This window comes from Stomoxys calcitrans, chromosome 4 (assembly GCF_963082655.1).
Source record: "Stomoxys calcitrans chromosome 4, idStoCalc2.1, whole genome shotgun sequence".
Classification (NCBI taxonomy): domain Eukaryota; kingdom Metazoa; phylum Arthropoda; class Insecta; order Diptera; family Muscidae; genus Stomoxys; species Stomoxys calcitrans.
The window spans coordinates 11,945,086-11,961,430 of NC_081555.1; the positions used below are offsets into that span (position 1 = coordinate 11,945,086).

At 36.1% G+C, this 16,345-nt stretch overlaps 3 protein-coding genes across 3 annotated transcripts; 2 read left to right on the forward strand and 1 right to left on the reverse strand.

The window, feature by feature from the left end:
* Positions 1 to 3,481: 3,481 nt before the first annotated feature.
* On the forward strand, positions 3,482 to 5,121 carry LOC106093389 (uncharacterized). The gene is made up of 2 exons (XM_013260444.2): positions 3,482 to 4,214; positions 4,278 to 5,121. The coding sequence occupies exons 1-2, from the start codon at positions 3,911 to 3,913 to the stop codon at positions 5,042 to 5,044; spliced, it is 1,071 nt and encodes a 356-aa protein (XP_013115898.2). The 5' UTR covers positions 3,482 to 3,910; the 3' UTR covers positions 5,045 to 5,121.
* A 1,144-nt stretch (positions 5,122 to 6,265) lies between these two features.
* LOC131996712 (uncharacterized) lies at positions 6,266 to 10,485 on the reverse strand. Its single transcript, XM_059366491.1, has 3 exons — positions 10,456 to 10,485; positions 8,914 to 10,347; positions 6,266 to 6,388 (listed from the first exon to the last, which is right to left on the reverse strand). The coding sequence occupies exons 2-3, from the start codon at positions 10,153 to 10,155 to the stop codon at positions 6,266 to 6,268; spliced, it is 1,365 nt and encodes a 454-aa protein (XP_059222474.1). The 5' UTR covers positions 10,156 to 10,347; positions 10,456 to 10,485.
* Positions 10,486 to 13,736: 3,251 nt separating this feature from the next.
* LOC106093388 (uncharacterized) lies at positions 13,737 to 15,484 on the forward strand. The gene has a single exon (XM_013260443.2). The coding sequence runs from the start codon at positions 13,737 to 13,739 to the stop codon at positions 15,054 to 15,056; it is 1,320 nt and encodes a 439-aa protein (XP_013115897.2). The 3' UTR covers positions 15,057 to 15,484.
* The last annotated feature ends 861 nt before the right edge of the window (positions 15,485 to 16,345 follow it).

Below are 16,345 nucleotides of genomic sequence, written 5' to 3' on the forward strand. Positions count from 1 at the left end.
ACTATATTGAAAAACGAGTTATGATCAACGGTAGGCTTTAGAAGTATGAGGATCTTAAGTAGGCGACGCATTTGCAAAAGAAAATGAGATGGTACTAGGGGTATTCGAAAACAAAAATCTTCGCATGTTAGACGTAAACACAATTTGAGATGCCAATATCAACTCAGTGTGTTATCTAGTGTGAGAAAAGGTTGGGATTCTTCACACAATTGACTTAACTGCTCGAAAACTTCACCATAATACTACTACACAATGGCAAAATATTGTCAACTCTATGGAAAGCGTTACGAAATTTTTACTTAGGTACCAGAAGCCTTCATCGAGGAATCGTAGGCAAGATCAATTGTGAACTGCGACACTGCTGAAGCCAAAATTGTAGTATGTAAGAAAACCATGTGACGCAAAGTATAATAAAAAGATATCATGAGTAAAAGGGAGGGGAGAAACATGTACTCCTTAGGGGAGAAACATATGGCACAGTGCCCCTGTCATGGTACTCATCGATCTCTTACCTTAAGCCTGCAACTCCCTCGTCCTCCTCCAGTCGATTAGTTAGATTAAATATATTTTTCCTTAACACAATTACTAAAAACCTTCCTAAACACAATCACTAAAAACAATTGCGCATTCAAAAATATAAGAGATCCATTCATTTCGATTTCCCAATGTGTAATGTCGGGTATAGTACAGTACATTTAAAGAATTTTTTAATCACCACTATAGGATGAGGACCACCTTATCCTATAGTGGTGATTAAATTATATTCGTTCCCAACTTTCTCCATTTTCTTTATCTGCTCGGGTTAATAGGGCTTTGTTGGAGTTGATATCATCCATCCACTTTGTCTTATGTCCATTTATTGCCAAACCCACTTTCTTCTGGTGACCGACCCATAATATCGATGTCGTCGGCATAGGCGAGTAGCATATGTTCTCTTGTGAGTAGTGTGCCACGCCTTTTCACACCAGAAAACTGCATGAGACCCAAAATTTGGCACTTAATAGCCACTTTGGCCAAAGCAATTGTCTGTTACGCATGTCACCTAAAAACAAAGTTAGCTGCAAACACAATAGAACAAAGACAATATATATATATTAAAAGATGCCCGAGCGTTTTAGTAAACGTTCAGTGGATATGATTTTCAATTTGGTCTACGGATGTCGAGTTTTGTTTGCAAATGAGCACCACTTAAATGAGTGCCATATGAAGCCAAAGCAAGCAGAGGAATGAGACATCAAGTGCTGTTAAGTGGCATAGATATACTCCGTTGTTTTTTGCCACTTGCTTTTTTATTTTTGGATGAGAATTGCCTTTATCGGTGACGTATGTGCTGTCTGTCTCCGTCTGTTCAAAAGTGATAGACTTACTTCCATGTTTTCTTTGCCCAAGCCATTATAAAGCACGCAAATTAAGTTCAGCTCTCATAAATTTGAATGGTAGCTGTGTGGGTGTGTCTTCTCCTCAGTTGCGGTTAATGTGAGCCCTCATGCTGGTATAAAGAGTTAGCGTGCCATTTGCTTCATGTCTATCGTGTGCACTTATTTTTAATGTGGCTTGCTGCTGTTTTCTGATTTACATCGGCTTCTCGTAAAATCTTCTCCAGCAGGATATTAAAAAGATCAAACCATAAGCTGTCTCCTTGTCTGAAAGCTCGTTTGGTATTGAACGGTTCGGAGAGTTTCTTCCAATTTTAACTGAGGAGCGTATAACAGCAAGCGTCTTCTGCAAAGTCGTATCTGTTTTGCAGGAATACCAAACCCAGATATGGCGTGAAATACCTTGAAGGTGGTTTTATAGTCAACGAAAAGATGTTAGATGTTGATTTGTCCTTCTCGGGTCTTTTCCGGGTAAATATCTGGTATATGGTGGATTTACCGGATCTAAAGCCACACTGTAAGGGCCCAATTATTTCGTTGATTTTGGACTTTAATCTTTCACACTGGACGCTCTATAGTAAGTATCTGTATACGATGGGGGAGACTTAGCCCCCTGTAGTTGGTATATACTGTCTTGTCCCCTTTCTTGTGTACGGGACAGGGTATACTGAGGTTCCAATCATCGGGTATGCGTTCTTCTTGCCAAATTCCGCAGACGAGATGGGGCATACGCCTTATCAGAGTGCCGCCTCCGGTCTTAAACAGTTCAGGTGGCATCCCATCGGCTACGGCTGCCTTATTGTTTTTCAGGCGGGTTACTGTTACGCAGACCTTGTTTTGACTAGGTGGTACACATTCTATACAATCATCAGGGATTTGTTCTGTGGTATACTCATGCTGGTATTCGATGATGGTTACCATCATCGGATACCAGCAGCTGGGAAAAGTGTTCTTTCTATATCCTGTATCAGTTACCAGATTTCCTTATTTTTAATCCATCCGTCAGTTGTTATAACGCTCTAACTTCAAAAAATTTAAATATTAAGCTAAAATGTAGCATAGATCCATATTTTTTCAATACGTAGGTAGAGTTATCCCCTCCAGATGCTGGCGACATATGTGAGGTACTTTGCCATGTAAAAACTTCTCCCCAAAGAGGTGTCGCTCTGCGGCACGCGTCGGACTCGGCTATGAAAAGGAGGCCCCTTATCATCATTTAGCCTAAACTTGATTCGGACAGCAATGATTGATGTGGGAGAAGTGCTCCAGTTCCTTATGGGAAAATTAGCATTTTTCATTTGCAGGTAGAGTTCTTGAATGGTGCAAATCGGACTTTGTTTGGTTTTGCTACCATATTGACCGCGTTATCGATTTGGGATCTCCAGCCGAAATTTGGAACAATCGGGGGACTAGGCCGCCGATATTTGATCTGAATATGATCCATATCGGTTCATATCGATCGATCTGTTGATTAAGGGTCTTAAGCCTATACCAGCCGCATTTATTAGTCAATTTCACTGAAATTTTGAACAGTGATTTTTTCTAATTTCTTCCACATCCGAACCGCATATGGTCAACACTGGACTTAATTTAGATTTAGCTGACCGATTTACCGATTAAAGGCCCTACGTATTTATTTACCCATTTCACAGAAATTCAAACAGCTAGTTGCTCTAGGCCGTTCGATGTCCGAACCGAATATGATCTAGATCGGATCATATTTTGATATAACTGGCATATATATCGATCTGTCGATTTAGGGTCTTACGCCCATAAAATCCTAAATTTTTTCCCGATTTCGCTCCATGTTCATACCGAATACAATCCAATTTGCTACTTTTGTGGATATGGAAATAGCAAATAGTTGTTATTAAATATATCCATGGTTGTGGGTATTCAAAAATCGACCCGGCTGAACTTATTGCGTTTTTACTTGTTAATTTTTATTTTTCCTAAATTATTTAGGTTTGGTTTTATAAAATTTTATAAATTTTTTCTGTTAAAAATTTTTTTTATTATATCCTACTGTGCATTGTCAGAACTCAAATTTTTCTGCAATCAAATAGTAATTGTTGTATAATAATTTTTTTTTTAATTTAAAATCTATATGCATTTTGCTAATCATTTTAAGTATTTTCTTAATTTTAAAAAATCTCTTCTCACCTCCTCTTGCCATTTAATGCCACCACACTAGTAAACCATTGCAATTTGTCGTGTTAAGGGTTGTTTTCCTTATCAGCATCCAAACACTCGCCTTGTCGTTGGCATTGTTGTCATAAAATGATGCTAAGCACCGCCTTCTTGTACAGGAGATATTCACACGAACCGAAAGAGGGGTGGGGGTGAGTAACTACAACACGGACAAATAAAAGCAAAGGACTATGAAAATGGTAGAGCGAATGTGTGTGTGTGCGTGAACATATAGCATTTTTTGCTACAAATAAAAAGCGCTTGCAGCAATTCAGGACATTTCCAATTAGACAGAGCTCAGTAAAGGACCAAACTGTGAATAGAGTTTTCTTCTGAATATAACAATGGCTTGGTCAGAAAATGAAGATAGACAAGCCAAAACAGCCTTGGATATGGAAAATTCTAAGCTTCAATCAAGAAATGGACCATCATCGCCTAATGTGGATATTAATTCGAATGCATCTTCAACACGTCCTTTGTGTGGCAAACCACCAGCATTGATATCAAATCAATCATCGCAAAATTTTATAAATCCCAAATTGGAAAATTTATCTGATGGCGAATTATCGGATTTTTCTCTAAATGATACCGAAGAAGATGAAGAAGAATTTCGTAATTGTGTGCTATTAAATGGCTCTCAAAATGAAGGTAATTTCCTGATCTTAAAAAAAAACAATAAAAAAGAAACTGATTTTAATTTTCTATAAAAAGCAACGGCGCATCGTCGCCCCTCATCATCTCCTCGTAATTGTCTACCCATGGGTGGTTCTTCACCTCCACTACTTGCCGCTTTGGGTTCCTCCACCACGGAGGTCTTTGATAAAAATGGATTTCCTTTGGTGCGTAAAGTTTTTACCAATACCCGTGAGAGATGGCGTCAACAAAATGTGTCCAGTGCCTTTGCCGAATTAAGGAAACTGGTTCCCACACATCCTCCAGATAAGAAATTATCAAAAAATGAGATACTACGCTCAGCCATAAGATATATCAAACTTTTGACTCGGGTGCTGGAATGGCAAAAGGAACAGGATGATAAACAACAGCAAGAGGAAAATGAACCCAATAACAATAATAGACCCATAACCCTGAATGGTCATTTAAATGGCAATAATGTGGCGGCAGGAGTTGATAAACGTGTTATCAACAGCTTCCTAGGACATCGTCAGCATTCCTCAACTGTTAACAACAATTTGTTGATGATAGCTCCTATGCCGTCGCTGGTGACACACTTTATAAAAACTGAATTGGCCGATGTGCCAGACACTTCTTTGACGGCAGCAACAAATCGCGGTGGTACACAGGTACCCATAACACAGTCCTTGCCATTATCGGCAGCTAGAAGTGGTGCCAATTCTGCCAAGATTCTTAAGACTTGTAAGAGAAAATCTACCGAGGAAAGTGGCTCCAAAGAGGATAAGAAGCGTAAAAAGGATGCGGGTGGTTCAGTTATGTCTTCATGCTCCAATAATCGCATATAAAATTAAATGTTATTGAAAACTGGTTCTTATATTAGCAAAGTGTATATGGACCACTTAAAGTGGTCTTCAAGAGATAATTTGGCAATAAAGGAAATTAGTTCCTAAACTAAAAAGAAGTGAAGAATTATTTTCAGTGTGATAAAAATTAAAAAAAATTTAAAAAAAAAAAAAAATTACAAAAAATATCAGATACAATATGGAGGCCTGCGGATTTGTTAAATCCCCATTTCAGAGAACATGGAGAGCATTTTCAAAGTCTTAATGAGGGCTTGGCAAACTACTATCAATTATGGTTAAAGGTATTTAGCGTAAACATGCCACGAGTTTAATCCAAGGACTGAGATGTCGGTGAGTAACACCCCCTGCTGAGTGTGTGTCCCGCACTGTCAGTCAGGAGGAGTTCTCATTTCTTTGAGAACTTGTCTGATTTAGCGGATGTGAACATTCGCAAGTTTTTGGGCTTTTTAAAGCGATCTGGATGGTTAAACGTTAGGAACTAGAAGGGATCTTTCTTCTCTTGTTCCTGTACTATCACAATGGACGAAAACGTCTAAGTCAGTCTGATGGCAAATTGCCACTTTAATCTAACCTAACACCTCCCATAAAGGGGAAAACAGGTTTTAAGAATCTGCATCGAAGTAAAAAACTTTCGGAGTTGTCAGCAAATCGCTTCAGCGTTTACTGTGTAAGTCATTCAGCGCTGTTAGGCAATATAATGAAAAAATGTTAATAGGATATCATTACCACTTTATTAATTTATTTTGATTAATCCCATGTTCCCTTAAAATATTTTCTAGTTTTATAGATCATTTTTTTAAGTTTTCTCAAAAAAAAAAATACTTCCATATATGAGTGAAACTTTGTATGCGCATGAGGAAGCAATCGCTTACCATAGTGCACCGAAAATGGGCTAGTTTCAGCACTTCAATTTTTTGCGTCCAAATAATCCACGCGTTCGAATTATTATATTCTTCCTTTACACACTTGCCAAAGTAAAAAGCCACCGTCTCGGGTATAACTTTATACACCCGAGACGGTGGAAGCTTATACTCGGGCGCTTTAGTCTATGCTGCGTTTAGCAGACATGATGAGGAGTAAGAAGAGTTTGATGGCAGAATTGTTAGAGTAGGGCATAACAACGCGGTACCATCGAGGCTGCGATAGGAATGGAAGAATTTTCGGATCGGATAGCTGAGACGATAGGTCGACTGACCATTAGATCTATAACAACCAGGACGGTAAGGTGACGAACAGTCTTGGAGTGCAAGCAGGAGGTTGACGCCTTCTCTGGGGATGGTAGCGTTTGGGAACCGAGCCATAGCGGTGTAAGGGGGAATAATAGAACTTTTAGTAAAAGGAAGTTAGAAGGAGATCAGCATAGGTTACGGTATCATAACGAGACACATAGGGCTACGAATACACTTATCCAAAATAGGTGCGGCAAATGAAGCAAGTTTAGGACATGTAGCGAAGATGATGAGATGTTGGAGTATTTCCTATATCATTTTTCCTTTTCGGCTAGCCAACACCGTCGGGGAAACAATACCAGACTGGCATGAAATGGAGGACAATTACGGATTTTGTGAGTAGTACGGATTTCTAAACATAAATATTTTTCAAGGTTACTTTTTAAAAAATTCTGACAAAATTTTCTATAGAAATAAAATTTTGACAAAATTTTCTATAGAAATAAAATTTTGACAAAATTTTCTATAGAAATAAAATTTTGACAAACTTTTCTATAGAAATAAAATTTTGACAAAATTTTCTATAGAAATAAAATTTTGACAAAATTTTCTATAGAAATAAAATTTCGACAAAATTTTCTATAAAAATAAAATTTCGACAAAATTTTCTATAAAAATAAAATTTCGACAAAATTTTCTATAAAAATAAAATTTCGACAAAATTTTCTATAAAAATAAAATTTTGACAAAATTTTCTATAGAAATAAAATTTTGACAAAATTTTCTATAGAAATAAAATTTTGACAAACTTTTCTATAGAAATAAAATTTTGACAAATTTTCTATAGAAATAAAATTTTGACAAAATTTTCTATAAAAATAAAATTTTGACAAAATTTTCTATAAAAATAAAATTTTGACAAAATTTTCTATAGAAAAATAAAATTTTGACAAAATTTTCTATAGAAATAAAATTTTGACAAAATTTTCTATAGAAATAAAATTTTGACAAAATTTTCTATAGAAATAAAATTTTGACAAAATTTTCTATAGAAATAAAATTTTGACAAAATTTTCTATAGAAATAAAATTTTGACAAAATTTTCTATAGAAATAAAATTTTCTCTGTTAGGGTATTGTTGACCTGGTTTAAAATTCTTGTAATTTTGTTGTATTGTATCGGCTATAGGTCCATTAAAACACAAATATTTAAGGTTTTTTTCTTTTATTTTTCTCCAATATTTCGGTAGACTCCGTCTACCATTTTCAAGGCTAGTTGTATTTAAATAAAAAAACAGAAAAACACAAATTTTAGTAAAAACGAATCACACAATAAAAACAGAAAAACAATAATTTTTAAGAAACTTTAATTCCTATTACATTTAATGAGTTGTTACACGAACTATTGTCTGTTGGCAACTAAATGTTCTCTTCTGCTGTGCTTGTTGACTGTGTGGCGGTATACCTTCGCGCAGCTTTCTATATCTTTCTTGAAATTCATTCTCTCGTCAGGCGGTAAGTCGATGATATGCAACATCTCGAGAGTGAATCTTCGTCTGTAATTGTTCTCTTGAGCTAAGATGTCCACATCGTTGAGGTTTGGCTTATGACCAGTCAATGCACAGTGGGCTGCTAGTGCAGTTTTCTGCTCGATTGGTCTATTATTGGCTTTTTGGTCAGATTTATGTGCAGATAACCTAGTTTTCAATTTCGTCATGGTAGTGCCAATATATGCCATCGGGCATATATTGGACTTGTCGCCGTTACATCTAATTTTATATACCACGTTTGATTTCTCCTCATTTTTAATTTTACATTTTGTCTTGCTGAATAATTCATTCACAGTTTTGCCTGTTTTTAATGCGAGATGGTATTTGTCCTTGTCGTATAGATTTGATTTGCCAAATCTTTCGGAGAATCCTTGTATGTATGTTAGCGATTTATAAATTTTTCCTTTTGTAGGCTGCTCTCCGTCTATGATTTTTCCAAGACGTTCCTTGGCCTTGCCTAATAGTGAATTAATTGTCCAATTAGGGAAGTCGTTGGCTCTAAGAATTGCCTTTATTTTCCTCTCATTGTCAGGATGAAAGTCTGGATCACTAATGCTAAATACTCTTCTTATAAAATTCGTTGCTGTGTTTGTTATTACTCTCTTGTGGTGTTTAGAGTAAAAATTGATTAATCTTCCGGAAGCCGTCGATTTCTGATACCAATCTATTTTTAGCTGGTTGCCATGTCTATAAACTACCGAGTCCAAATAAGGTAGTTTGCCATCATATTCTTCTTCCTTCGTAAATTGGATGTAGTTGTTGAAGGAGTTCAGAGTCTTCAGCGTCTCTGCCACGTCTGATTTCTTCAAAATCGCGAAAATGTCGTCTACATATTTTGTCAATATCTTAGGTTTTCTTATTTTGTCAAATGTGTTATTGAGAAGTTCCTCCATTACGATGTCAGCAATAATGGGTGAAGCGGGTGATCCCATTGGCATTCCTCTAAGCTGTTCATACAACTTGTCATCGTATTTAAAATATCTGCTGTCCTTAATGCAGAATGTTAGAATTTCCTTGAAAATTTCCCTTGGAATATTGGTATATTTTTCAATCTCGTCCCATTTATTCTCAATTGTCTGGAGTGCTAAATTTATTGGAATACTTGGGAACAAGGACACCACGTCAAAAGATACTAAAACTTCGTCATTTTCTATGGTCATGTTCTTTATCTTAGCTTTAAAGTCCACTGCGTCTTTCACATTATATTTGGAATCCTTGGTGATATTTTTCAAAATATTCACTATGTACCTACATAGATGATATGACGGCGCGTTTATTGATGAACATATTGGTCTCAACGGTGTACCTTCTTTATGGATCTTTGGGAGTCCATATATTCGAGGGGCCAATGCGGTCTTGCTGGTCAATTTATTCTTCTCCTGGATGCTGATAAGATTCAAGTTGTGAAGTTTATCCACCAATTTGTTGTTCCTTGTCTGTAGCCTAGATGTTGGGTCAATCTTTAAGCGCCTATACATACACATATCGTGTATTATTGCCTTCATTTTTTGCTCGTAGTCATCTTTGTACAAAGCCACTGTCTTTCCTCCCTTGTCTGCCGTTAAAATTAATAAATCCTCATTCTCCTTTAAATATTTTCTTGTTTGAGACACTGTGTCCACCACATATTTGTCTCTCATGCTCATCTTTGACTTTCGTAAGTGATCGTCTATCAATGTTGTAAGCTTGGTTCTTCCCATCTCCTGTTCCTCTCTATTCTCTATAGTTTGTACACACTCCTCTCCCTCTGCAATGACTTGCAAGAGTGGAAAGTTCTTGTTGGTGTGTGGGAGAGCGTGTTTCGGACCTAAAGAGAGAATCCATTGTACGTTCGTTGGTATCTCTCGCTCTGTTTTATTCACAAACCACACGTCGTTGCGTCTAATGTTGAGGGCCTTGTCTTGTCGTTGTGTGAGTGCCTGTAGTTTCTTTATGTGTGTTGTCTTGCTCTTGCTAACATTGCCCTTGTAGAGAGTAAGCTCACTGTCGAGGTATTGTAGGAAATCATCTTGAGTCAGTAGTTCTCCTAGCTTAGTCTTTGTATTCTCTACTTTCTCTTTAAAAGAGTGGATTTGCTTGTGTTTGTATTGTATTAGAAGTTTTAATACTTTCGTGTGAAAGTTGTGAATGTACCTGTGTAATGTTTTCTCAATATTTGGCGGGATTTTCTTGGTTTTGTGTGTTTGGAAGATGTTGTTAGTGTGTTTGGTTGCATTGATTATGAAGTTTGGTATGATGCCTGTTCTCTTACATTTTATTAAAAATGTTACCGATGTTTTGAGCTTGGCTATTTGTTTTTGGTGTTTCGAATATTGCTGGGCCGTTCTGTATGTGTGCTCATTGTACTTTTGTTTGATGTTTTTGTATATTGTCATCTTATTTGTTTTTATATTACGGCGTGCCTCCCGTTGATGTATACTCTGTTAGGGTATTGTTGACCTGGTTTAAAATTCTTGTAATTTTGTTGTATTGTATCGGCTATAGGTCCATTAAAACACAAATATTTAAGGTTTTTTTCTTTTATTTTTCTCCAATATTTCGGTAGACTCCGTCTACCATTTTCAAGGCTAGTTGTATTTAAATAAAAAAACAGAAAAACACAAATTTTAGTAAAAACGAATCACACAATAAAAACAGAAAAACAATAATTTTTAAGAAACTTTAATTCCTATTACATTTAATGAGTTGTTACACGAACTATTGTCTGTTGGCAACTAAATGTTCTCTTCTGCTGTGCTTGTTGACTGTGTGGCGGTATACCTTCGCGCAGCTTTCTATATCTTTCTTGAAATGAGATACCAACGAACGTACAATGGATTCTCTCTTTAGGTCCGAAACACGCTCTCCCACACACCAACAAGAACTTTCCACTCTTGCAAGTCATTGCAGAGGGAGAGGAGTGTGTACAAACTATAGAGAATAGAGAGGAACAGGAGATGGGAAGAACCAAGCTTACAACATTGATAGACGATCACTTACGAAAGTCAAAGATGAGCATGAGAGACAAATATGTGGTGGACACAGTGTCTCAAACAAGAAAATATTTAAAGGAGAATGAGGATTTATTAATTTTAACGGCAGACAAGGGAGGAAAGACAGTGGCTTTGTACAAAGATGACTACGAGCAAAAAATGAAGGCAATAATACACGATATGTGTATGTATAGGCGCTTAAAGATTGACCCAACATCTAGGCTACAGACAAGGAACAACAAATTGGTGGATAAATTTCACAACTTGAATCTTATCAGCATCCAGGAGAAGAATAAATTGACCAGCAAGACCGCATTGGCCCCTCGAATATATGGACTCCCAAAGATCCATAAAGAAGGTACACCGTTGAGACCAATATGTTCATCAATAAACGCGCCGTCATATCATCTATGTAGGTACATAGTGAATATTTTGAAAAATATCACCAAGGATTCCAAATATAATGTGAAAGACGCAGTGGACTTTAAAGCTAAGATAAAGAACATGACCATAGAAAATGACGAAGTTTTAGTATCTTTTGACGTGGTGTCCTTGTTCCCAAGTATTCCAATAAATTTAGCACTCCAGACAATTGAGAATAAATGGGACGAGATTGAAAAATATACCAATATTCCAAGGGAAATTTTCAAGGAAATTCTAACATTCTGCATTAAGGACAGCAGATATTTTAAATACGATGACAAGTTGTATGAACAGCTTAGAGGAATGCCAATGGGATCACCCGCTTCACCCATTATTGCTGACATCGTAATGGAGGAACTTCTCAATAACACATTTGACAAAATAAGAAAACCTAAGATATTGACAAAATATGTAGACGACATTTTCGCGATTTTGAAGAAATCAGACGTGGCAGAGACGCTGAAGACTCTGAACTCCTTCAACAACTACATCCAATTTACGAAGGAAGAAGAATATGATGGCAAACTACCTTATTTGGACTCGGTAGTTTATAGACATGGCAACCAGCTAAAAATAGATTGGTATCAGAAATCGACGGCTTCCGGAAGATTAATCAATTTTTACTCTAAACACCACAAGAGAGTAATAACAAACACAGCAACGAATTTTATAAGAAGAGTATTTAGCATTAGTGATCCAGACTTTCATCCTGACAATGAGAGGAAAATAAAGGCAATTCTTAGAGCCAACGACTTCCCTAATTGGACAATTAATTCACTATTAGGCAAGGCCAAGGAACGTCTTGGAAAAATCATAGACGGAGAGCAGCCTACAAAAGGAAAAATTTATAAATCGCTAACATACATACAAGGATTCTCCGAAAGATTTGGCAAATCAAATCTATACGACAAGGACAAATACCATCTCGCATTAAAAACAGGCAAAACTGTGAATGAATTATTCAGCAAGACAAAATGTAAAATTAAAAATGAGGAGAAATCAAACGTGGTATATAAAATTAGATGTAACGGCGACAAGTCCAATATATGCCCGATGGCATATATTGGCACTACCATGACGAAATTGAAAACTAGGTTATCTGCACATAAATCTGACCAAAAAGCCAATAATAGACCAATCGAGCAGAAAACTGCACTAGCAGCCCACTGTGCATTGACTGGTCATAAGCCAAACCTCAACGATGTGGACATCTTAGCTCAAGAGAACAATTACAGACGAAGATTCACTCTCGAGATGTTGCATATCATCGACTTACCGCCTGACGAGAGAATGAATTTCAAGAAAGATATAGAAAGCTGCGCGAAGGTATACCGCCACACAGTCAACAAGCACAGCAGAAGAGAACATTTAGTTGCCAACAGACAATAGTTCGTGTAACAACTCATTAAATGTAATAGGAATTAAAGTTTCTTAAAAATTATTGTTTTTCTGTTTTTATTGTGTGATTCGTTTTTACTAAAATTTGTGTTTTTCTGTTTTTTTTATTTAAATACAACTAGCCTTGAAAATGGTAGACGGAGTCTACCGAAATATTGGAGAAAAATAAAAGAAAAAAACCTTAAATATTTGTGTTTTAATGGACCTATAGCCGATACAATACAACAAAATTACAAGAAATAAAATTTTGATAAAATTTTCTATAGAAATAAAATTTTGACAACATTTGCTTAGAATCAAAGTTTGCATTATATTTTCTGAAAACAACCTTCTCTTTTTCAACCTTAGCCAACTTCACATTTTGTATAATATAAATGATGTAATAACTCCGAGTTCCTGGGATCGATCTTATTTTTAAAATGGGTTTCTTAACTGCTTATGTTTCAAGTCCTCGGTTACAATAGAAATATTTGCTAACAAAAAATGCCCACAACTTTTCAGCTGTGTGACATAAGTCATAACTACAGATAACCACCCGGCGTCCGATAACTATTTGGATTCTCAATGGTGGCCATAAATCCTGGCTAATTCAATTTTCCCAAGTTGTTAAATGGTAAAATAGTCAGTCATTGATAAAAAAATAAACATAAATGCTATCTGCCCAAATACCTAATCTCTGAAGTGTTGTTCCATGCAGAGTTGCCATTATGATTTTATATAATCTTTTATGAACTAAGCAAAGTTATGCATGTGGTTAACAGGTTTCGGATTTAAAGCAAAACAATTGAGAAAACCCAAAGTAAGATAAGCAAACCGTTATCTCATCAGTGATATCCTCCTCCCCAAACATTGCTGAAAAAGAAATCTTATCTGAGGGGCAGGTGAAATGAAAATCGTCCAAACAAAAACAGAAACAAATCTTATCATGGCGAACGACAACAACACTAGACCTGCGGTAATCGGAGACCCTTGCTTTGCCAGTCGAAATGCGAGATTATGACCAAACGAATGACCAATCGATGGAAAAGCATGATGGACAAAAGCCAGCAGATAACACAGTTGCAAATCCCTCGGGCTGAAAACCTTCACAGACAGTCACGTCTTGACGTTGTAGGCGATTAAACGTGTTGCGGGCAAATTGGCAAAGCGGCGGCGAGCGTAAAATGACGGAATACATTGTGATTTCTATGGGCCTTGCCGTGGGTAGCTTTGTGGGATTTTTCCTTTTGATCCTACTGTTGTTGCGTTTGAATTCGAAAAAAATTTTCGGCATATATCCTCGCAAAGGATTATTTTATCACTTGAAATATGGAATAGCTTTGGTAGTGCTGAAGTATATGCGTAGCAAACTCTGTCATCGAAAAGAGGAGGAAATGGCAAGCCTGGAGCGACCTCAGGTTATGTCCGAACATCCCAAATCCTATGATGTAGTCTCGTTTATGGCAGCCAATGTAAAGGGAGAAAAGTTATTGGTCACCTTGGAAAGGCGTCGTCGTGGAATTATTAAGGCCTGCTTGTTTTTATGGCTGCCGGATTATGGTCGTTTAGCTTTTCCCAAGATGCCCGATATGTTCTATTTCACCACCAATGGCGAGGAAGAGAACACCGAGTTCAAAGGCAATGGTCTCCACATATATCCCAAAGAACCCATGAAATCCTGGTGCATTAAATATGAAGGAGCTCTGGAGCAAGTTCCGGAAAATAAACTCTTCCAAGTGAAATTGGATTTGGAATTTACCTCCACGGCCAAGCATTTTGATTATAATCGCGATCTTAGCTCCTCTTTGATTGCTGATGCCACTGCTAGAGAAGCCTGGAACGAGGCCTTTTATATAATGTGCATGAATGTGGATAAAATTCTGGATAATCGCACGCACTATGAGCAAGTGGGCAATTTAAAAGGTGACCTCATGGTTGAGGAGCGTGGACGGACTACGCTAAACATGAATTGCATACGTGATCATAGTTTTGGCACCGATCGTTGCCTTTCCACTATAAATCGTTACGTCTATTTCTCGCTCTTTCTGGAGGATGGCACCACCATGGTGGTGGGCAATCTTTCGCAACCTTCGTTCTTTTTATCTTCCCTCAAAGTGGGCTATGTATGCACAAGCCAGGGCGAGTATGAGCCCATAACCAAATGCAATTTCGAGCTGTATTCCTATGGTGAAAAGGGTGTACCACCAAATCATCAAAATTTTGTGGTGCACACTGCAGAAATGAAATATTTTGTGCAAATTAAAGTTGAAGATTGTGCCATACGTTACATAGGAGGTAACTGGGAGTCCAAGGTCTACAATCAATTTTTTTCCTGCACTGTTAATGGTAAACAGGGACATGGTATAACGGAATATCTGTATCGCCACCATGGCGGCCGCCCTGAAGAGGTATGTGGTCAGGATCCCGAATGGTATCAACGAATTAGGAAATTTGAAAGAACCTTAAGCAAGTATGAGGATGATGATGAAGAGTTCTTTTTCTAAGGGAAATAGGCAAAATTTGTTTGTCTTAGGTGTGGTTATAATTAAAATGAAACTTTCATAAAAAAAAAATTATTTTTAAAAATCTTCAGTTATTTAGAAAGAAAACCAAACTTAGCCGATCTTGAAATATTGTTATATAAAACAATAACTAAAAAAATTAAAGATTGAACAAAATTTAAAAAAAAATCATGTCCATATAAAATGAAATAAAATAAATAAAAAATAATACAAAAATAAAATATAAAAAAATCAAATAAAAATAAAGTATAAAACAAAATAAAAAAAGGTAAAATAAAACAACCTATATATAAAAAAATCCAACAAATAAACAACAAAATAAAACAAAAAATAAAATATAATAAAATGAAATAAAACAAAATAAAAATAAAATAAAAAATAAAACAAAAATAAATATAAAAGAAAATTGAATAAAAATAAACAATAAAGTATAAAACAAAGAAAAATAAAATAAAACCAAGTAAAATGAATTAAAATAAAATATTAAATAAATAAAAATAAAACAAAATAAAAAAATGTAAAATAAAACAAACTAGATAAAAAAATCCAACAAATAAACAATAAAATAAAACAAAGTACAATAAAAAAATATATTAAAATGAAAACAAAATAATATAAAATATTTATTCCTATTGTCGAAGGCGCAAATCGATAGCAACCGCAGTCGAAGGCGAATTTCACATTTCGTGGTATTCTGTAACTTATTTGCCTTCGACAGATTGATCATAGAAATATATTGTGGTAAATAACAAAATTATATAAAAAAGGCTCCATAATTATTCGATAAACAGGCATGATATACTTAAGAGTGCAATTAACTTATATTTCGATCGTTTTCGCCAAATTTGACAGCCGATTTTACCATACGTGATAACAGCTATATTGTCGAAAAGCCTAACACAAGTCACTGTGTTAAATTTCAGCGAAATCGGATTATAAATGTGCCTTTTATGGGGCCGAGACTTTAAATCAAGAGGGATGTCGAAGGGCCTAACACAACACTCTGTCCCAAATTTCAGCCAACTAGAACAATAAATGCGTCTTTTATGGGTCCAAGCCCTTAAATCGAGAGATAGCTATATCCAAATCTGTATCGATCTGAGCCAAATTGCAAAAAGATGTCGATGAGCCTAACTCAACTCACTGTCCCAAAATTCGACGAAATCGGCCAATAAATGCGCCTTTTATAGGCCCAACACCTTAAATCGAGAGATCGGTCTATATGGCAGCTTTATCCAAATCTGGACGGTTCTGAGCCATATTGCAGATAG